Genomic DNA, 24,997 nt, shown 5'->3' with positions numbered 1-24,997 from the left:
CAAAAAGATTAAGTTACACAATGAAATTCTCCTATACCTTTTGAACCCTTATCATATTATTGCTATATTAAGAACTGTGGAAACTGAATCCCAAACTTCTTTTCTGATACGCTATTCAGATTTGAAGGCTGGAAGTCAAGACCCAGGCTACTCTCTGCTTTTCAGCAATCCAATACTAGCAGAATTCTGAAAAGGTAGTTTCACCATTGCCACCCCTGAATAAAAAGGAAAGAGAATAGATGTCAGGTAATATCAACATCAGATGTCACAGGCAGTCATCAGGTTATTCTTTCAGCTGCTTACCAGTGTGACTCCTTTTATGTACCATAAGCACATTGGGCCCAATGCAAACCATGCCACAGACGTCACATTTCAGTTTACCATTCGGAAGCCGGATTCCTCCCTCGCCTTGAAGCTCCTGGACTTTCCTGTTGTCAGCCACTTCGCTGCTCTCAATTAGGGGTTCTTCTAGGCTGCTACCCTCATCATGGCCCCTGATCTCGTCTTCGTGGCTCAGGGGTTTCCTGTCACACTCTTCATCACTCTGCATTTCTAGCTTTACTGAATTTGCTGTAATTTAAAAATTAAAGAGATGTTAAATACATGTATGTGTTCTCATGTGACTACATCTCTTTTCCACCCACTTCCATTCTTTAAATAAGTAAGAATTATAGGTTAAGTAGAATACAGTCCATCACCAAATGCCATGTTCACTTATATTGTACTGTATGATATTTTAGTGAAGCTTTGGCATAAAAATGAAGATGGCTCAGGAAAGCTGTAGGTAAAAAAAATGACCCTCTATTTCTGCACACATTTATTTCTTTAACTCAGTTATTTACTGTTTAAGCAAGTCTTTAAATAATTTTGGTATTGGCTTTTGAGTCTGTCACTAAGTCTACTGAGACTAAGATAGGATTATGGATGAGACAAGATTAAATATTGCTTAATTTACTGAGCCATGCCTCCTCTTAATTTAACAACCATTAGATATACTTCATACTCTCTGTTTCACATCACAGTACTTGTGTAAACCTGCTTCTGAACAGAGCAAGAGAAACAACTCAGAATCTTAATCCAGCAACTTTTGACACATGAAGATACACTGTTAAGGCAAATGTTCTAAAATCAGACTAAACACATATATTCAGTTAAGAGCCGTAAAAATGTAGGGCAGGGTACACATACCTAACAAGCTCTTAAGTTACTCTGCTTTTTTTCCTAGATGAAAAAAATTCTGTATGGGACATATTAGTCTGCAAATCAAAGTATTTTAACTCTGATCTTTGCACATCGAAAAGGAGCTAATGACAGGAATGGCATATCATGCGTGTTCACACTTGAAACTGTGAAGAAATTTAATGCCTTCTGTTTGCTGTTCTTGGATCATCCCACAGAAAAGTTGGAATTTTGTTAGCACAGCCCTCATTCTGGATTGCTGACAAAGTCTTTTCACAGAGCAGAAGCAAGCTTTAAATGAATATCAGTTTTTTATCCAGTGATCTTGAAAATTTCTTAAGAAATCATATCAAAGTTACTGAGCAAAACAAATTATTTGGTACTACTTGACTAGAGGAAATATTTTCATAAAAAGGAAGTAAGTTCTTTTCGCTGCAATTGTTTTCTGAGAGAAACCACACATTCTGTGATTTGTCATTGTACTTATCTTGACAGGAGTGCTATTAAAATGGTTCTTCCCCTGCTCCTCTCCTTGGAACGCCCCTATTAGCTACAGGCAGTGTGGTATAAGAGTACTCACAGTACAACCTTGAACGAATTGTTTAACCTCTGAATCTTACGTTTTAATTTGCAAAGGAGACGAATTCAGATTACTGAATAAAGTTTATGTTTTATCTATTAAGAGTGACAATGCTTAAATTCTTAAGCATCTTAAAGAACTTTTGTTCTCTGTGTCCTCCATAAAATGGGGATGACAATGGGACCACTTCCTGGGGCTGATGTGAGCATTAAATGAATAAATATAAGAATGTGCTTATCTATGATTTGTCTCTGGACATACAGTGCTGTATTTATTCCATGAGGTTTTTGTGAAGATTAATTAACTTATAAGTATGTGAACTATAGTACTCTAAGATCTACAAAGGGACACACATCTTGGCTAGGCACATCTCTACTAGAGAATCTCTACTATATTGAGTTTTACCTTAATTATGAATTGACACTTCCTTGCTGGTTTGTGAGAAGAGTAGGGACAATATTTTACGCATCTTTATATCACCAGCATACTCAAGAACTTTGTGGTATATAGGAGATATTCAAGCAGTACTAAGATGTTTTACTAAATTTATTAAGAATTCTATTGCTTTAAACTTATTTTGTATGTTTAAAGAACCCATGCACATAGTAAATAAAAATCAAACAACATAAAGGATAAAAATAAAAATTAAGTTCTTTTCTACCTAAGGCTCACAAACCCTTAGTTAATGTCTCAAAAGCAACCAATATCATAACTTTCAAATTCAGAAATGTGTCTGAAGCCATTTTATAAATGTAATGTAATTTATTAATTCAGATTCCATCATTAAAAACTTAAGATTATTTCTTGTTTGTTTCTATTTTAGACATTATTTTATACCACCTGGAATTGCCTATCTGATAGGTCAAAACTGGTATTTCACTATAGTTTTTAATATGCATTTTTAAATTATGACTGAAATTAGGCATCTTTTCTATTTTTAAATGTTTATTTTTTTTCTGAGAACTGTTTATCAAAATTGTCTGCCCACTTTTCTACTAGGTTTTCAGTCTTTTATCACTGAATGTAAATACTCTTTATGTAGTAAGGAATTTAGCCCTGTGTTTACGATGTGTTTTGCAAATATTTTGGTTTGGTTTATCCTTCTACTCAGGGTATTTTTTAGCATAAATGCTAATTTCACATGTTGAATTTTTAAAGTTTTCAATTATGGCTTCTGGGTTCTAATATCTTACTTCAATAGGATTTTCCATACTACAAGAAATTCTCCCATATTTTTTTCTGTTAAAGAAGACTTCTAATCATTGCAAAATGCTATTGGTTACTCGATGCAGTCCCATATTTAATTCATAATTGTCATTTAAAAAATTAAGAAAAAAAAATGAAAAGCATGACTTTATAAAGCATGATTTTATACCATTCTGTGAGCAAACTGTCCCACATGTTTATTTCAAGTAATGTACTAAAGACTACAGTTTCACAGCAATGCCATCACTTGACTAGACTCGCCAATGTTTGATAAGCTACATTTAATGAGCATAAAGTCTACCAGAATTCCACTTTAAGGACTAAAGAAATATATACCTAAAAGTGTAGTTTTTGAGTCTGAAACTACAGGCCTCTTAAATTTCAAAACAGCACAGAATTATGAAAAATATGATCTGATGTACAACATTAAATTATCATCTCTAGTGAGAATATAATAATAGGGAAATTAAAACAAAATATCAAACATAGATAAAAATGCCATTTAAAGAAATATCAGATATTACAAGGCTGGCTGGTTAGCTCAATTGGTAGAACATGGTGCTGATAACTCTAAGGCCAAGGGTTTGGATTCCCATACTGGACAGCTGCCCCCCACCAAAAAAAACTATAGGATATTATAAATACAAGTTAGAACCTTCAATCCACAGAAGAATATAAATGAAATAAATACAGAAAAAAATGTATGTTTTTGCTAGAACTGAAATAGAGAAATGGTAAAGATATAGTAATCTTTTCTCTAACAATACTATAGTCTAAGGAATTATACATTTATCATGTATGAATGTACATCCTTTTGCTGTACTGATATAGTAAATCAATAAAGTGCAACACATTTTAATATATATATATATATATGTTGGAGATTAAGTTTTGTTTATATATGATGACCTATGTATGAAGTATTTAATTTTTAACCCATCTCACTAAAATTTGTCTGAAATTCTAAGATAAAAGCAATTAATCAAACAAAGTAATATTTGAATCTTACTTTTAAAAGTTTCATCTCATCAAAGAAACTTTCCCATGATTTACTGTCACTATTTAAAATGTTTCTAATTAATGCAGAGTACCTAATATTTTAACTCAGAAATAATTAAATTAAGCGTTTGGTAAACTTACATATACTGTAAATTATAATTTATATATTAATAAAAGAGTTGTATAATGACTATTTGTATACGAAGCTATTATAACTATTAATCATTGTATAATAATATCATAGTATTTTACTTTTCAAATCTTTGAAATTAGATTTTTGATCTTGATTATATGAAATTACTTTTACAATTTGCTAAAAGAAGACATTCTCATAAGTGTGCTATAAAGATGAGAGCTTGTTAATTTGAGTAAAATGAAATCTTGGTATTACAAATCTCAACACCAAGAGTTATTTTTCAAGCTTGTTTCCCTATTATGAAATAAATGATCTAAAACTCAAACATATCTGTGGGAATTTATATACATTATTAAATACTGACAAGCAATAAATGCTTAATAAAAAAAGTATTTTGTCACAAAAATTATTAGCAATAAAGGGGGATATAAAATAAGATTTCAGTAAATTGGTCAACTTGTTCTTTGTTATTCAATGTTGTAGCCACTAATAACTATATTATACAGATATTTGAATATTTACAATGAATAAAACAAAGAGATTTAAAATACGTAATTTTGCTTTCTTAATATAAAGAAGATAGGTTTTACATTTTAAAACAAAAGTCAACTTTTAAAGGATTAGTAATCAAGAAAATGCTATTTTGTGCATAGCAGTCAATAATCGATGATAAAAAGGTTTCTTATACTGAAGTTGTAATGGCTTTTCGATTTAGACTTAGATTTATCTCTAATTGTTCTATCCATTTTTTTAAGTAGACTCTGAGGCTTGTGAACACATGAAAAGGATAAGTTAGAAAATCTTTATGATCGACTTTATATAACAAAAGCTTGCAATATATTTCAGGATAAAAAGTTCCACATATATTTTTCCAAAAGATTGCTTCATAATGCAAATATGTTTATGAATTCTAGCTTTTCCCCCCTCTTCTTATCTATGATTTCAAAATGCTATTTCATAAACATTAGAATTTAATCTTATAGATGGCCATAAAAACACATAGTTTAGTCATCTCCATTTACAAATGACCCTACCAATGTGGAGAAGTACAGAGATTTACACAGGAGCTCTTTTCTTTTCTTTTCTTTTCTTTTTTTTGTTGCCTCTTTCGTGATTGTTAAGGGGATCGCAACCCTTGGTGTGGTGTTGCCTGCACCGCGCTCAGCCAGTGAGTGCACCAGCAGTGCCTATATAGGATCCGAACCCGCGGCAGGAGCGACGCTGCGCTCCCTAGTGCTGCACTCTCCTGAGTGCAACACGGGCCGGCCCAGGAGCTCTTTTCTTAAGTGACTTTCAGGCCAAACAGTGATAAAAGTTCCTTCACTAACCGTACTAGGCACTCTGCACTCAAACACCTTTATAATTACCATTGTTTCTAGTTATATAATAACGAATGTATGGTTACACGAGACTTGCCTTTAATTCACCATATGACAATAAATAAAGAGATAACTAAATAAAGGCATTTACACAGATAAACTGATATAGATTTCTGTAAAAAAAAAAAAAAGAAAGAGAAGAAAAAGAAAAAAAGGGTAGAACCTAAAAGCAAATGAGGCAAAATTATATTATTTTGTAAATCTGATAAAAATAAATTTAATTCAACCTATGACATAATGGAAATTTTCTTGCCAATACTATCATATTTCAAAAAGTAAAAAAAATAAAAGCAAAACCCAAATAAATACCAGATAAGAATGAAATGGCAAACTAAATGTACAATGTTGTTATATACACTCATAGACCTTATATTTATAAACCTCATTCACCTCAACCAAAAAGAAACAAAGAGAACACTGAATTCTCTTTAAAAATCACTGAACTAGAATACATTTATTAAGTACCTACTGCTAGCCTAACACACTGCTAAAAATGATAGCAAAGGTCTAAGTTAGTAAAAGATTACTAACTTAAATAAACCCATATTAACAGGATAGTATGTACTCAGAAATAGCCTATGAAAGAGTTCATGAGTAACAGTGCAGGAAATATTTTACTAACATATACTGTAATTGGGTTACATAATAAATTTATGAACTGAACAGGTCAAAAGTATAAAGAGGTATTTCCTTAGAAATTAAACATTTGACTTTACTATTTTTTATTTCATAACTTTACCTAGTCACCTATCTATGCAAGACAGCCTATGATTTTGTGATGTCTGGCAACTGACGTCTTTTTCAATTTTTAAAATTTTTGAGAAAAAGATCATTTTTATATGCATGGTGAAATATATGCAATTAATTTTTAATTGTCAAATTTGGGGAATAAATTCTACCCTATCATTAGAGTTTGGTTTTCATAAACAGTCCTATAATTTTTAAATGGCAAGTTCTAGAAATACCATAGTAATCAGGCCTGAAAATATCATTGTTAAAATATTTTTGAATATCTAAATTAAATTTTCTACAATTTAAAACTTTACTATTAGTATGACCTGATTCTACTAATCCATAAAAAGGTGAGTCAAGTTTCCAAGCCAGGAAAATAATGCAGAGGGATTATGATTTATTTTCTCTATTTGTCAGGATATAATATTTATTGATCTTATAGAGTACAAAACAAGCTTTCTAAATTAATTTCTATTACAGTAGGGGCTTATTTCTGTTTAGTTTCCAATTATATTTTCTAAATTTTAATTTTTAATTATTAAAAGAAGTAAATACTATGGGAGTTAAAGAAATATTTGTTCACAGTACTGAGTAAAAGGTAAAATATCACTCTTTATTTAACCAATGAGAAAAAGCAATCTTTCAGGTGTGATATATAAGTGGACTTGTAAATGTTTGATTTCTATTGTGTGAGAATTCAAGAGGACACGTGAGGGATTTTCTGACAAAAGCATCAATTTCTCCTACTCTGCCAGATACTTGAAATAGTGTTACTTACACACACTAATTGAAACAACCTGTTTTTCTAATAATCTGTTGAAGTTGCTTCTGCACTAATATAGCTCTCGCTCATTTAAACTTTCAAAACAGAAACACCAAATGTGATTAAATCTGTGTTAATAGCCCAGCAGCTGTTTAAATAATGTGTTAGAATAACAAACTGCTTTCAAAACTGATGTAAAGCATAATCATTTACTAAGAATTTACCAACAGTCTAAACAATTATAATAAAATCACCACAACAAAAATTATTTTAAAGTATATGAAATCATTTTTTTACTTCCTCAACAAAATTTCATGTGATATAAAACCTTTGTTTGTTTTAACTGTGGATAAATAAATGGGTAAGTCTTACAAAACAGCTCCCTCACTACATCCTTAAAGTATTCGTTTTATAAATGGCTGGGCAAGTCTAGACACTGGTTTCACTGAACTGCAGCTGAGCCACTTGTGGGTAATATTCTAAGTCTGTACATCACATCGCCTCATTTTTCTCCCTATTCTCTCTCTCCTCTCTCCAGTAATAGCTAGATTATGCATTTCTTAAGCCCACTGAAGTAATTCCAGATCAAGACTACTGATTTCTGAAATACTATTAATATTCCAAGAATAGTATGTCGTAAAAGCTACTCTGCACCTGAAAGCAGGAAACTAGGGTCTCTACCTCCCCTTCTGTTATGTAACTAGTGGGAACTTGGGAAATCTGTTTATCCTGACTCAGCCACATGTATCATCTAAAATATGGGATAAAATAACACTTGATGTTCTTGAAAACAGCAGGCTAGATAAGATAATCTCTTGTAAACTAAGGAATTAGGATTCTTTTAATAATAATAGCAGTAATTATGATAAATGAAAGATAAAATTTACAGTTTTCATAACTTATAAAATATTCTGTCTCACTTGATACTAAAAATGACTGAATTGTTGGTAGGGAAGCCACAGATAAATATTGAAGCATAGTTGTTAAATGACTTTTCAAAGAATAAAAAATTAGTAAATGGGAGCCTGATATCAGTTCAAGATCTTCTGCCTCTTAGCCTACCCATCTTTCTATGACATGATACTTGTTCACCAATTAAACAAGTAACTGACATTAGTATTATATTTAGGACAAAAATCAGTGTTAGATAAACATCTTTCATTTGCTATAAAACTATGTCCATCAGTTGAAGAGGATACCAGGAATTCAAATCCGAATGGTCAGATAAAATAAAGATACTTTAAGTTTCCACAAACCAAACTACTGAATTAATACTTTCTATCAAAACTGGAAAGCATGTCACTCAGAACAACTGCCTCCTACTTTTTAAATTTGCTTTAGTCTTAGGGCAGAGGTATGCCCAAGCAATACAACTAGCTGCTGAAGAATCTGTCAATATTCAATCTTCTTCCTTCTCCCCTCCACTTTTCCCATTCATTTCTAAATTCCTTGTCATGCTATGGTTTATCAATGGTACAAAAAAACAGCAATTTGGGGCCGGCCCGGTGGCGCACTGCTACACTGCGCCGTTTGGGAGTGTGGTGGCGCTCCCACCGAGGGTTCGGATCCCACATACAGACCTACCGCTCACTGGCTGAGCGAGGTGCGGGCGCAACACCGAGGGTTGCGATCCCATTGCCGGTCCCGGTCTGGTACGGGCGCGACACTGAGGGTTGCGATCCGTTGCCGGTCACGAAAAAAAAGACAAAAAGGAAAAAAAAAAACAAAAAAACAGCAATTTGAGGAATAAGTCAATATTACAAATTTTAATCTCTAAACCAACAGCTTATGGCAAATGGCATTTCAGGACTTCCTGTGTGGTCAAGTTTTGACTGTCTTGTGTCAATTACTGATAAAGAAAAATCACACCTGTGAGCAGCTCATGTAGCATTTCATTTACATTTAAACAGATCTTCACAACTAAAAGAAACACAGAAAAGGTGTCCTTCCTACCATATCGAGAAAATAACACAAGGAAGGGCAAAGCATCTAACTCACTCATGTTCTCTCACAATGCATGAAACCTTATAAAGCATGCCCATCATCAAAACACACACCTTTACCCAGCACAGTGGCACCACTGTGGCCCAAGAATGAAGTTTCTAGTTTTTGACGGACAACTAGTTCATGAGAACCATATAATGTGGAGAAAATAAGCCTACTTTAAGGAGAGCTACAACAGGCAAACAAAAATCTGTCCCTTTATCTACTATCCTTTAAATGAAATATAGTATTTGCCAAGTCCTAAAGATTCAATATCTGCCATGTCTTACATATCCAACTCTGTTTTTGCATCTTCTTGGGCAATACAACTACTTTGAGAGCCTCATGACCTCTCACCTGGAATGATTTCAACAATTTTCTAACCGGTTTCTTTTTTTCAGTCTTTCACCATACCCTACTCCCCCAATTCATCCTATACTCAGTTATTTGATCTTTCCAAAGCAGAACTAATGTTAATCTTCCAAACGTCTTCATTGGCCAATGCTTACAAATTAAATATAACGGTATTGGTGTGGAATTTAAGGACCTCCATAGCTTAGTCCCTCCCATCATATCTCTCAGCCATATGTCCTATTAGTCCTTTAGTCACTCATACCTTTTCCAGTCAAACTGTTCTCCACACTCTTCCTGGAATGCATCCTATGCATCTCACTTTACTGTTTTTTTTCTGGCTCCTATCATTATTTTCTGGAATACTTCCCCTATTTCTTTCAAAGTTTGCACACCATTTAAAGCTCACTTATCTACTACCCTTTTTCATGAATGTTTTCTGAGCACAAAGTTCTTTTCCCATGAACCTTACATCACCTTACATTACAGAGATTTCATTAGTGTATTTGCCTTAACTCTATACTACCTATAGTGTAAGACACTTGAAAGCAAATACTGTTTTTATTCACAGTGTAAAACCATCCTTTCTTAAGTATACTAAGCACCCAATATATGTTTGTTGAATTGTTGCTGATTTATATACTATACTACTCTTTTTAAGTTACCGAGACCTTTCATAAATTAACTATGTGACAATAAATATAACAATACAGAGTTAGATTTTAAACACAAATAATCAACATAATGTTAATTAAAGGACTACTGTATGAAAGGATAGACTTTAGGTGCATTATATGTATCAGATGATTTAATCATGACAGTCCCTTTGTAAAGTATATAATTTTGCCCTCATTTACAGATGAGAAAGCTGAAGCTCAGAATGGGTAAAGTAGTACATCCAAGTAATATTTATAGTCAGAGCAGACACTAGCACCCAGAACTACCTGATGACCAAATTCTTGCTATTTCCTCTATATTACCAAAAGCAGAGCAACTACTAGATATCAATAAAGAGAAAAGGATGTCAATATGTTAAAGAATGATAACTTTGAATCAGTGTATACTTTCTGTTATGTTTTTTACTTCATGTCTCATCCAGGTGTAGTTTGCCAGTTTCAGGTAAAGAGAAATTTGTCTAAGGCCTGTTTTGGAAGAACACCACCTTACACTGCCAAATTTTCTGAACATGTATTTTATTTCATATAAGAGCAATCTACTTTGAACTGGTGGTTTGGCAACCATCCGCTTAACATAACTGTGGGAGGTTTGTGAAGCAAATTACATTATGAAATTATCTCTTTAATAAGGGGAGTGAAAACTCAATCTAACTTCTGCAAGAAGTAAAATCATTAGTGTAAAATCCAGCCTAGTGGGCAATCCCTGAAGGCACTCACAACATAGGATTGCCACAGGTCACTAAGGACGCTTCAACCAGGTCAGAAGGCAGTGCTGCTGGCAAGCTACAGAGAAAGAGATAAGGAACGGAGCAGGGTTTCTACTACTGGGTAATTGCAACAGAGGGAGTCACACACCAAATCTGTGTGACTAACTTCAGCAGCTTTACTGAGTCTCTAAAGTGACGTGACAGGGGAATCCAACAGTTTACCATACCCTGGGTTCAAATATCCTTAGGTCATACATACTGAAATGCAGGTTACAGAAGTTTCTTTTCCTGGTGTTTTTCCATAAACAAGTCATTATTTGTCTCAATCAAATAAATAGAGTCCACACTTGGCCCTGAGATGCAGGCAGGATTGATTGGAAATGTATAACCAATAAAATGTATCAAGTAGTGGACAAAGAAAAAACTTGTGGTGTTTAAGGGGAATTAATCTATACAAGTGCCAAGCAAATTTTAACAGATCAGTGCCAGATATTTATGTTTTACAATGTAGCAGCAGCAGCAGCAGCAGCAATATTTTACAATGCTTATACCTAATTTCCTATCCCTAATGAATGGACACTAGGTAGGCATATAGAATGCACACATTAAAAGGTAAAAAATAATTACAAAGCAACATATGAGCTACCAGGTAAATAATGGAAACCCTAGATTAGAATACCTGTGTTTAAACTCTTAACATGTGTGAACAAAATCGCTTAATCTCTCCCTATTTCCTACTGTAGAAAGGGGGGATAATATCCTCTACAAAATAATTGTAAGATTGGGAAAGCGTGCAGTCACTTAGAGAAAGCAATACAGCCCCGTGGTTAAGAGAATGGGATCTAGATCCAGTGACCTGGGGTTTAAGGCCAGGAGGTTCTTCCATTTATTAGCCACATGACCTTAGAAAACTGAAGTCTCAATTTTCTCATCCTTAAAATGAATATAATGATAATAACTGCCTCCCAGGGTTGTTCTGGGAATTAAATATAATTGTTTATACAACAAGCTTAGAGCTATTTTGCTTCTTATTAACAGACTATATGAAAGCATTTCATAAATATACAACATCAAATAAACATAACTCTAGGGATATGTTTACTACAGAGAAGTACAGGGAAGATACAGAAGGCTTCATGAAGGAAGTGGCATTTAAGATAGTACTTACGGGTTGGTCATGATTTATATTATATAAACAGAAAGGACAGATGGCACTCAAGACAGGGGCAAGCATGAAAAGAAAAAAAAGGCATAAGTACATGTTGGGTTTGAGTGACACCATTTTTTCTGGAATGCATATATTCAATGAGTAACATATAGAATATTCTAAAATCAAACAGGGTTTAAAATAGAGTAAAGCATACGAGAATTAATGCTTGAATGGCAATAATTTCAAAAGACAGTGCTGTCAACTTATTAGCAGACTTGTGTTTCAACAACTGAAGTATGAAGAAGGGAATTCTTAAGAAATCACTCAAAATTACTCACTGAGCACCTGCTCTGTACCAGGCACCATGATGCAGCAGTGAACAAGACAGATATGGTTCCTGCTTTGATGGCACTTGCAAAATGTGTGCATATTAATATATATGTATACCTTTGTTTTTCTTTTATATGTGGGCAACTATGCACTGTAAAGTAGTGTGCTGAGAAATACAATGAGGCAGAAGCACGGCCCCCTCCTGAATATGCAACTACAAAATCAGTGCAAAGTGTAGAGCATAATAATCAAGAAATATTCTCATAAAATCTCCAATTCAAAAAGATAACTTCTTCTGACTGTAAGTAGCTACTTTAAACAAATCATTCTTCTATTTGTGAACTGAAGTTTTGAATATTCAATGAATTGTCTGTCTCCATTTCTAAATCACCCTTTAGCCAGCTTTCCAAAGCTCCTAGTGCAAAGTGTAGAGCATAATAATCAAGAAATATTCTCATAAAATCTCCAATTCAAAAAGATAACCTCTTCTGACTGTAAGTAGCTACTTTAAACACATCATTCTTCTATTTGTGAACTGAAGTTTTGATTATTCAATGAATTGTCTGTCTCCATTTCTAAATCACCCTTTAGCCAGCTTTCCAAAGCTCCTTACTAAAGTCCAGTTAGCTCTCTGTATCCACAGGTTCCACATCAGCGGATTCAACCAATCATAGATGGAAAATATTAGAGAAAAAAAACAATAAAAATAACAATAAAACAATAAAAAATAACACAGATAAAAACAATACAGTATAACAACAATTTACATAGCAGTTACATTGTATTTGGTTCTATAAGTAAACTAGAGATGACATAAGCTATAAGGAGGATGTGTGCGGATTACATGCAAGTACTATGCCATTTTACATAAGGAACTTGAACGTCCAAGGATTCAGAGGGTCCTGGAATCAATCCTCCAGGGACACCGATGGATTTCTGTGTATGAAACACATTGAAGTGATGACATAGTTCTACGTACCATAGAAAGCAAAATAGATAGACATCTCTGGTATAGTTAAAGGGCATATAAATGGCTTTTTTAAGCTTATAAAGGTAAGATAAATGTAATCATTTATCAGATGTAAGAAAGTTCCTTCTCCATTTAAAAACTACTACTTTTAAAATACTTGATGTTTTCTGGTCAGATAATATGTTGACTAAAATTTATACAAACTGGGCTTTATTTCTTCTACAAACTTGTACTTTAGCACTGAAGATCTCATCTATGCCAGCTGTAATTGCACAGATTACCTTCTAAGAGGTATCTGTGAAATGGAGGTAATCTACTTATTTGCGCAGGTAAAATAATTAAAAGCCTACCTGCCTGAGGCCAAGGCTCTTTGAGGTCCCTTCAGTCTGGTATCTATGATTCCAGGATAAATTGAAATTTTATATAAATAACAATTTGTATAATTGGTAATAATTAGTATTAGTCACTTAGTATTACAATGAAAATTTGTTTATATAAAATCTGTTCCTAGATTTGGGGTTTGGATAAAGATCTAACTTTTAGATTATATATTTAAAACCTCTGGCTAAATACAACATTCCTAATGAATGCATTTCTGAAGGTCACAGGCAAGAGCATGTTTAAATGTGAATGTACATTTATACATATGCATAGTATATGCACTGGAAACCTAGTTGGTATGTGTGCAGGATATTCTTCATTAAGCAATAAATGTTAGCTACTTAAGCAGAAGATAGTGCAATGTGATTAATGTGCCATCCCTATGTGTTTCTTTCAATTGAATACTGGCTGGCATCCAGGAGAAGAAAAAAAAGCAACACAAACACAACATACTGAAAACTTTAAAAAGAAAAAAGAAAAGTGCTACAACCTTCACAAAAAGCATAAAGTCCTTGACTGGAATGATGTTATGAAGACTCTTTTGAATTTTTCCTTTTTTCTTCTTTGTCCCTGTCAGGATGTGAACCCTGCCATTATGTATGGCTGGCGGCTGTTTGCGAGTTTCCTCCCCATCTGGGACTAAGAGGCAAATTGCAGGTTTCCAGGGAGGGGAATGCTGTTACAGTAGAGATCGCCTCAGCACTTCACCATGGATTGTGCCAAGCCCAGTGATAGCAGCTACCTTACTTGCTGTGACAATCCGGCCACCACGTTTTGTACTTTTAGTTACTGAAAATATATAACGTATTAGTTTCAGTAACCTGGAGTCTTTCTTTGCTTGAAGACCATAAACATATGAACAACCATTAACAATCATTTTACTTCTTTTCTACCTACAAAATGAATACAATTGTTTCAGGAACACAAGAATGCCCAAATCTGCATTTTTCGTCACCCTCATCTTACAAAGACCACTGTCTTCTTTCACATTCTTAGTAGGTTGCCTTTTTTTAAGGCAGTACATGCTTACTAAAAGCACCTCTCATTCCATGGAAGCTGTCAGCAATTACTGCAATGAACTTTAAATCTTTTTCCTCTAACTACTGTAGTATTCTAGAAATAATGACATAACTCACTGCTTTAAAATGTCAAGCTGACCACTCAGAAATTCAAGTTAGGTTTCTCCAGAAAGATCTAAATGATAAGACATTTTATAAGCCTACCATTTTATCTCCTGTTCCATTACTACACTATCTAACACCTTCATGGTACAGCAACACCTTCTGGGACAAGCTGAAACCTAAACAAACCACAAAAGCTGCCACCTGAACAAAGTTAACAATATCTGTCTGGCAAGAGTAAACTATTTTTTTTCCCTTGATCTGACATTATCATTTGAATTAATTTTATTTTCTTCCTCATAGTGCTATTTCTAAGTAGTTTAAACCTGTTGCATGACTAATTTACCTTATGGCAAGGTAGCCTTTCTTTAATTGTGCAATAATATTAAACAAAAAATACTCCCAGTAAAATCTATTATTTTCATATATTTCAGGATTAAATTTATTTTCAAGTGTCTGGTTCAACTGTTATACTCAGAGAAAGGAGAAAATTACCTTTCCAAAATTTAAACTAACTTCCTTAAACTAACAGAGCTTTAAACTTCCAGCTAACACCAGAATTATAAACTTAGAAGGTTAATGGGAATATAATAAAATCCAGATATAGTTTTTCAAATAATATGAAAAGCACGAGACTTGAATTTTTAACTGTGCTCAATTATAGGAAAGAGATCAAGTAAGGCTTAAATGGCATATCTTTAACCATTCAAAGGAAAAACAAATTAAGGCATAAGATCTTGAAGAATAACTTTTACAGACAGAAAACTCAGCTCCTTTCTTCATTTCTTTCTTAGTTTTCAAAACACTTGTTACTGTTTATATTTAATATATAAAGAGTGTATGCTTGGGAAGGTACTGTATTATACTCCAAGATCAGGGAATTCACTGGCTTTCATGATGTCCCCTTCCTGTCATCCTTTTCTCATGAGAGTGAATGGATGGGTGAATAAACAAATGAGCAAGCAAATCCATCCATTCATTCAATACATATCTATAGTATGCAATCTATACACTAGACACTCCTAAGTGTTGAAGATATAGGGGTGAACAAGGCAGGGACAACTTATAGTCTGGACCGGGATAGAGAAAATCCCAACAATGTAGGTAGTTCTCTGACAGGGACAGTATAGAATGCCAGGAAAGGGCCGGCCCGGTGGCGCACTGTGCTTGGGAAGCGTGGAGGCGCTCCCGCCGAGGGTTTGGATCCCACATAAGTGTGCCGCTTGGGAAGTGCAGAGGCGCTCCCGCCGAGGGTTTGGATCCCACATACAGACCGGTTCCCGCTCACTGAGGCGCGGGGGCAACACCGAGGGTTGTGATCCCGTTGCCGGTCCCGGTCCAGTACGGGGGCGACACTGAGGGTTGCGATCCGTTGCCGGACACGGAAAAAAAGACAAAAAAAAAAAAAAAAAGAATGCCAGGAAAGCACAGGTCTCGGTGACAAACATACAGAGTTTGAGAAGAGAAAAAAGGAGACATGGGAGTCAAGCACGGTGTCCAGGTCTCCCAAAATAGCATTGCTGGAAAAGAAAGATTTAAGCCTCTTAAAGGTTCAATCCAGTACCAATGGAGTCATCAGAATTTCTCCATTATGTGGGCCAGTTTTGTGAAATGGCTAGAAATGGAAGTAACAAATGAACAGAGAGGAAAAAGTACTAACATTTAGTGAGGGCCCATTTAGTTGGGTGTCCTTCAACATTAGCCATTTAATTTTCAAACAAATCTTTCTGGTAGGAGTTAGCTTCATTTTGTAGGAAAGGAAGCTAAGGATCAGTACCACATCATAATGCTGAATACTACGTGCGTCTGAACCAGCTGAATACCCACATGATGTATACCATTGGCTACAAAGGGAACAAAACTGGGGATGGAGTAGGGGGCTTCTACAAATGTAGGAATTCAAAGTTCATTTTCCATTGATGTTACCATGAATATTTTACTAGATACCACACAAACAAATGTGTATTGATAACTAATATCAGAATATTACAGAATAAATAAAGATAAACAACATTAAACTAAACACAAGCTCATTTACTAAGTAACATGCCAACGAGTGAAATGCAACATGATCACTACAAAAGTGTAAAGAATTTGCAGAGAAAAGGAACTGAACACCATGAGTGGGTCTAGGAACTGGACTCTTACACCTTGTTTCAAGGTGGCAAAGTGTGAGTATTAACTCACTCCACAAACATCTATTGGATACAGCTTTTCTACCAGATGTAGTGCTAATAAGCACTAAAGGTACAGTGACAACCAAACCAGACATAGTCCTGCCTTAACATTCTGCTTGTATCAGATGGAGAGAAGAGGAGACCACAATCCTGCAAGAGTCTGTCTGTGTGGAGGGAGGGGGTTAGTAAAAAGGCATAGAATTGGGAACAAGAAAGGCTGAGAGCAATTCACTTAAATCCCTGGAACTAAGGACTTGTTGCCCTACTATACATCCCTTTATCAAAAGTAGCTTCACTTCATCACTGCTTTACTGATGTGGATTTTTGTTTTATTACATAAGAAACTAACATAGCAGAATATTTACTGTTGAAAACATACATGTCAGTATCAACTGGCAGTTCTCACCAATAGTTCCTAGATTGCCTGCAGTACAAATATAAACAAAATTATCTAATTGCATTTTTTACCATGAAATTAGCCCCACCATGCAAGCAAAACCTAAAAAACCTAAAATGAAACACATATACATACACACACTCAAAAATGAATGAAAACCTAAAATGAAACCTCTTCAACCCATTATATTCACCATCATTAGATGCAAGTTTGCTATGACAAGTAATAGAACATCAGTCCAAGAGTAATAGCTTGGTTAAAATTTCTATGTGCTGATAATAGTTGCAAGCTTTCACTTTGCTGCCATTATCAGTCCTAATGAAATTCACTTGTCAGTTCTATTTTGCAACAGTGAATTTTCACCCTGCATGACAAGGGTAAAATTAAAATCTCTTGTCTTTTCCCAATCAAATCGGCTAACAATGAAAAATAAGAAAGGAGCAACCTAAATTTCTGTCACACTAATTGGCCAAGAATACATTAGATTTCAGATTCCTTTCCTCTGCTTTTTTTCTGTTTCCACTGGTGATGTCTTCAAATATTACCAGTCAGCTACTTCTTTTCTTTAAACTCACTTTGTTACCAGCAAGTATGTCAAGTAAAACTAGTCAAAAATATGTAGTACTGTAAAATAGTAAGGAATAATGCAGTAGACAGTCTATAATCTGCAGCTTTTATAATATTATCATTCATTGGATATTGAATATGTTACCAACCAGCTCATTCTAAAATAGAAAAGGCAAATAAAATAGTAAGGAATAATGCAGTAGACAGTCTATAATCTGCAGCTTTTATAATAATCATTATCATTCATTGGATATTGAATATGTTACCAACCAGCTCATTCTAAAATAGAAAAGGCAAAGATACCTGTCTACATATCCTGACTTTAACTATGAAGTTCTATAAGCCTCATGAATTTCAACACTCCTGAAAGGAATCCTGATAAGAGAAGGGACCATATTTATTTATCTTTGTTCCCCCGTTTATAGGGCATCTTGTTGAGCCTGGTATATTAGTCACATTAAATCTTGTATTTTCTAGTGTTCTTATTTTCAGCTTTTGCTGAAAACTATTAAACATAGCAACTCAATAAAAATTAAGTATGGCCTAGAAAATGATAGGAAAATTCAACTCAAATAACACACGAACATGAAGTCTAGGTCACTGAAACCCATTCAATTGAAGTCTGAATTTATGCTCTATTCTATAAATTTTACTGCTTAACCTTATTCTATACTTTCAAATGATGTTCAATCAAGGTTTCATTTTTTCATTCATTGAATAATGCATAATTCAAGAAATATTAAAGCAGAATACTTATCATCCAGTACAAGCACAGTATTACTTGGGTGCTAGAAGGCAGAAAATTTAAAGGAATAGATGTAAATAATTTATTTACAAACCTTAAGATCTACTTAAACAACAATATCTCATCAGCCCATACTCTTCATGACTTGGGGGAAGTGAAAAATGAAGACTGTTTTTCCATTCCTTGAGAAACACCATAAATAAAAGTTAATAAAAGAAACTAATGCAGTTAATGCGGTACTAGGAACTGAGATAAAATAAACCAACCACAGAACTAAATGTAAGATTCCTAGATTCTACTGCTGGTTAGTGATGGAGTTCAGTGGAGTAAAATTGGAGATAAATATCAGTATCTCAGTTTCTGAATGAGTAAATGGAAATAAACTAACTCCATTTTTACCACAGAAGAACTTTACAAAAGTTAAACAGAAAACACTTCCAGGGAAGTTTATATAAATGATAGTTATTCATTACTGACATCATCTATTTTCTCATAATCATAAAAACATTTTACACTACGACAAAGAATTATTCAAATTCTTGATGGGCAACTGATAACACGTTATGTACGCCCTTGAAGGATTTACCTATTACCCACAAGAAAAGCAGAAGAAAATCAACATACACTTTAAGTTTTCAAACTATGAAAATCATATTAAATATATAAAATGCAAATCAGGGATGTGAAAGCCATGTTAACTCCTAAAGAACCAGAGGTCTTTATAAACTTATAAATAACCTAAATGAAAGAAATCCAGAATGATGTAAAAAATTACCACTAAAGCAAACAAAATCTATGGACTGAGAAAAAGTGAATTTCAATTTCACAATCCCTATGGTCCAGAAACTTGTACCTATTTGACCCAGTTTCTATAATCACATTTCCCTGTTCTTTTACATTAACTGAAAGAAAATAAATTATTCTTAAATGTTTATAACCATTATATACAAATATTTATGTCAAAGATTAAAATACAGACTGAATATAAGTCAGAATTTACAAAAGCACAACAAAACTCTTAAATCTGATCAACTGGTTATGCATATATATGTCTCCATATATCTATATATCTATATTTTAAAGACTGACATAGCATTACTTACTGCATGGTAGCTATGATTGAAATTTCACTTAGAATCTAGATTCTGTTTTTCAATTTTTGCCAAGTTTTGCTACAGTAATAGAACACTAAATTTTCTGGAACTATTCCAGTTAGGAAAAAAACCTCCCATTATACATTTTGTACAAATTTCATTCACAAGACTTTTAGCACACTAATGTGGTAGTACATAAGTTTATTACAATTTTATTTAGATGCTCTTTAAATGCAAGCCAATTTATTCAGGCCAGAGAGACAGGCATAGACCCTGATCATAAAAGCAGTTTCTTTTCTTAAAACTAACCTTCAGTGATTTCAGATTTGAACCGTGTGTACTTTTCTAGAAAATTCTAAAATGGCATAAAAATTAATTGTTCCTTTGCTATCTACCATACTGATACTCTGTTATTAATATGATTTAGACAGTTTCACCAAATGAGAAATGCTATAGTCTATACTACCTTATTTTATTCAGTTAAAATTTTATTTTGTTCTGCTGGCTTAATATAGCATTATCAGTATTTCGACATATATTTCATTCCCATTTGTTAACATTAAATATAAAATAGTAAAACTGGGAAAAGTTTTCTAAAACTCTTTTTTCATGCCTTAGTGAAACAATCTATTAGCACGTGCTATATGTGTTTATGTTCATTAGCAAATTGGTCATTTAAATACTTAAAATTAGGGTATAAATACTTAAAATTAGGGTATCGGAGGAAATATTTACAATTAACCAAGAAATACGTGAAAATGACAAGTAATTTTGAGTTAGACTCAATAGAAAATACATATATCTTATGCAATATTTAAGTTCAAATGTGGATGTTGTTATAATGTCATTAGTAGAGGTTTATTTTTTTAAAATTAGCACACAATTTGCTCTGAATGTCGTCTAAATACATATTATTATTTATCAACTGTCATTTGAGAATTCTAGTACAAATATTGCTTCTCTGAGGTATAAAAGTTTTCTTTAAAAATGAAACCAGTATCCTCAAAGGAAACATTTGATTAATCTTTCATTAATTGATATGCACTGACATAATAACCACTAAGTAATTTATATTTAACACACTCAGTTGATTTTTATCATTTGTGTTTAGATGAAAAATGCAGATTAAACATTTTCACGTGTCCTCTACTTTGGTATAATTCAATTACTGATATACAACCTGAATAATATAGAAAGAAGATTCATAATCTTTCTTCAGCTGGGAGACATTGTCAAAGGACTCATGGGCATAAAATCATCATAAGCAAATACTGAGAATATACCACCACCCAGGCACTGGACTTTATCAAATTCAGATTAATGGCACACAGCAAAGAGCAGAACAGATGTAGCATCACAATGATTCATATACATCTTGTAAAACATATAGACACACTAATGACTATATGTTTTCAATCATTATTTTTAAAACAATAGATTTTTCCAACTCTTTTCTACACATGAAATCATGTAAACTAAAACTAAAATTTTTTATAATGAGCAGAAAAAAACTAAATTAAGCCTTATAAAACCCAATTACAAAACTTATAATTTTCCCAGGGATGAAGTTGTCATATGGATTATCATGTAGTTTTCTCCCATATATAGAAAAATTTATAACTAGGCAAGCTGCTGCCACTGCCCGAGGGCCCCACTGGGGTTCTGAGGTCTGGAGCCGGGGGAAGCTAAACCCAGCCACAATTAGGCAAGCTGCCACCACCGACCTGGGCCCTGCCTGAATCCTGAGGTACGGAGCTGGGGGAAGCCAAACCCAGCCACAACCAGCATTCTCATGGTTTGTAACTTTGGATTAATACCCTCTGAAAAATAACAGTGGAAAAATAAAAGGTTTTGGTAAGTGACAAAAACTCTCTCCTTGACCAAAAATAAAAAGGAAAAATTTATTTGTAGATATTCTATTTATTACAAAACACTGAACAGGAAAGTATTCCTACTATATTAAATCATTTTCTAAAATAATAATAATAAAATTCTTAAATATATGTTATAAACAAAAATGAATAACACAGAGAACTATTTGGAGACAAATAATGTATATTAGGCATATAATACTATTATGAAAATTAAATATGGTAGTTTGTGATGTAGTTATACTGATATAGCATCTATGGATTTATCTTCAGCACTTGTACTTTATCCTTTATTTTAATTAAATGAGATAATGTATGTGAAGTGCTTTTTAACTCTAATGTCAAATGCATGAATTAACTATGGTTATCATGATATTTTTGGAATTAAATATTTAATACATAAATGGGATACTGACATTTCTTTATATTCAACACTATGAAATGATTATTTATTTTCAATATTTATGAAAAATTACGTGTTATTTTAAATTAGAAGAAGGCTGAGAGATGATCCACTTCTACATACCAATTCTGCACTTCACTATTAAGATATTAAGGTACAAAAACTTGGAAAATCCAGAGACATAGAACTAATGTAAAACGCATTGAAATAACACACTGTACCGCACAAATGTGTATAAATAAATGTTAAACTATATTTAATAAATAAATAAAAATAATTTAAAGGAAAATTTTGGTTTCCTCAGAATAAAAGATGAGTACACATTGGCACAGATTTACCTAAAGCATTGTGGAATAGTCCTTTTCATGTAGGCTGCATAATAATGATAGAAATATCCATCTTACTGAATCTGGTGTAAAGAAGACTCTTCATTTTCAGAATTCTAGCACCAAATTAATGTTACGATGGAGAACAAATAAATGTACATTCTTAAAATGCACTCCTGAAAAGCAAAGTGTTCCATACATTAAATTGTAGTATTCCATAGCTCAAGAAAAATAAAATACTAGTCTCTTCCCATCACAGAAATATTAATTTCTTGAACTTCTAAATTTAAATTTTCTCTAAGAATTATATTAAACCACTGCCATTAATTACCTCTTATCTATAGTGAATACTGGCAAACAGCAAAATGAATGAAAATAGCAAATGAATCTGAATTACAAAAAAAGAAAACAGTCTAGCATCTTTAATTTGTCAGTTTTTTAAAAAATGTTAACTGACTCAGTCTTCTGGTTGTAATTTTATTCTATGTACTTATAAATGAAACTGTATCTATATTTCTCTCTTAAATCCAGTTTTGTTTTTTTAATTTATAACACACGTGAGTTGAATTAAGAGCTCTTATATTCCTTTCCAGCTTTAAAGCTTTACGATCCCTCTAGGGATCTGACTGATAAACCATATTCTTGTATCCTCAAACCTTCAATTGTAAACAGATTACCCATGTGTCCTTTAAAAAAAACAATTCATGAATACACAGATTTATGTTTAGCTAGGTAAATTTTAGAAGAATAGAAAAAAGTGGGTAAAACTGTTAAGGAAACTTAAAATGTGGAAAGTAATATTTTACCTTCTGTTGAAAATGTTAAACGAAAAGGACTTTTTTTTAAGTTTCTTTTTTTCCTCTTTCATTTACTTAATGTTACATTAGTTCTTTGGTCCACAAAAACAATTATTATGTTCCTTCCAAAAACAAAATCTGTGTCTTACAGAGGTTATGAGAAACACTCTGCTTTGTTTATGAGTTTATATCATAATGGAACTCATCCTCAGATAGTTCTATATAGTTCACAGAGTATTTTCAAATCTTCCATCTCATTAGGTCTTCATACTACAATATGAGGTAGGTGGTATTATTATCCCCAATAAACATATAAGGAAACTGAATCCCAGAAAACTCAACTGACTTGAGCAAAATCACATAGCTGTTAAGTGGAAGAGCCAGGGCCTACATTTTGTATTTTGTTTTGTTTTTCCCTCCAAATACTGTGGTTTTTTTTTTTTTTCGTCCCTTTGAAAAGTAATTTCAGAAAGGTGATTTTACTTTTTGTTGAAATAAAATGAGTAACTGCCTAATTTTGACGATTCAGTTCTCAATTATGTGTCCCATAAGCATGAACAACCCACCATACAGAATGGGACTCTTGTCAATTCCTGCCATGACAATGTCACTCTTCTCTTCCATGTCAACCAACTGTGTTTACAACCAAATTGCGTTCTCTGAGTTTTCTGTTTCCAGATCCACGAAGGACAACAGCTGCATGGTGGGTACTAACTTCTGATACACAAAGTTGATATGACAGGACTAGCCCACCATCATGAGCTTAACTCTAGTGAAAAACTTCAGATACTGTACTTGCTTTTTTCTTTAGTTTTCTTTTTTTTTTTTTTGAAGGGAGGGGGAAAGGAGGGTCTATCAGCAACAGTCACCATCCAGAAACTACTACCATACATTTCTTACATAGTACCAAAAGAGGAAGCTCCTACTGCCCCACTACAATTGGGTAGTATATATTTGCCAATCCAAGAAAAAAATTTTTTTAAAAAGGCAAAGTTTGTCATCTCCTGCTTTTACTTTTCTCCCTTCTTCTTTCTTTTTTTTTTCAGGGGGTGGGGGCAGCCACTTCCATTTTTCCTAAAGTGCTAGCCCCCTAAGGCATCTAATTAGTGCCCATATGTTTTCCACCCTCCATTTTGACATCCACCTCATCCTTTCTATGACGTATCCTGACAACTTTGTATGCTTTCCTATCACTTGCCCCAAATAAAATTCAACTGTCATTTCTCCTATTACTTGGAACCCTGCCAAAAGCTTATGAAGAAACCAATTACCTAATTTGATAAATCGATAAGCAATTTTCAGCAAAGAACTTGATTAATACTTTAAAATCATGTGTACCTCAAATCCACTTCCTGTAACTTATAACTACATAGAAAGTTCAAAGGAACAAAAGAAAAAAAACCAAAAAAACTAAAAACCTCTCAAGAGAAAAAGATATAAGTATCAAGCTTCTATGTACCCCAAAGTATCTACCTACCTACCTATCTATCTATCTATCTATCTATCTATCTATCTATCTATCTATCTGTCTATCTATCTATCTATCTAATTTATACAGAGAGATCTTATGTTCTGTTCTGATGTGATAATAGGAAAGGGAGAGACCTTTGCTCAACCAGAAATTTACAAACATTGTATTAGTGACCTTCCAAAGAAGTTGGGGATTTGTTTTAAAATAATCTGGGAGGAAAACTGGCTTGGGATATATAAAAACACTAACTTTTAATTGATAGCTATTGAAGCTAACTGATGAATATACAAAAGTTCATTAAATGTCTAATTCTCTATATATTCAAATTTTCCATACTAAAAGCAAAAAGAAATAAAAGCCAGCAAACCAATGGATCGATCAATCAGTCCATGGACAACAGTTAGGAAAATGCAGTAATTATAATTCAGAGAACTTCAAAAATGTTTAAAATAGAAAGTAAGTGGTCAAAAGAAGAAAAGAACTTTAGCAATATATGATAATAAAA

The 24,997-nt window shown here is 33.3% G+C and overlaps 1 protein-coding gene across 5 annotated transcripts in view; it reads right to left on the bottom strand.

The window, feature by feature from the left end:
* The window catches only part of IKZF2 (IKAROS family zinc finger 2 (Helios)), a 152,585-nt gene that overhangs the window by 56,231 nt on the left and 71,357 nt on the right, over window positions 1-24,997 (bottom strand). For 3 of the 5 annotated variants that reach the window (XM_008575600.1, XM_008575602.1, XM_008575601.1), the window contains one exon: window positions 382-570. In XM_008575600.1, coding sequence (XP_008573822.1) covers window positions 382-570 — 189 coding nt within the window. Of the gene's footprint in view, window positions 1-303; window positions 571-24,997 lie in introns of all 5 variants that reach the window. The other 2 variants (XM_008575598.1, XM_008575599.1) reach the window with 1 other exon arrangement.

The sequence above is a fragment of the Galeopterus variegatus genome, unplaced genomic scaffold (genome assembly GCF_000696425.1).
Source record: "Galeopterus variegatus unplaced genomic scaffold, G_variegatus-3.0.2 Scaffold1216, whole genome shotgun sequence".
Classification (NCBI taxonomy): Eukaryota; Metazoa; Chordata; class Mammalia; order Dermoptera; family Cynocephalidae; genus Galeopterus; species Galeopterus variegatus.
The sequence above is the reverse complement of the archived record's forward strand: the minus strand, read 5'-3'. Positions and strand labels throughout refer to the sequence as shown.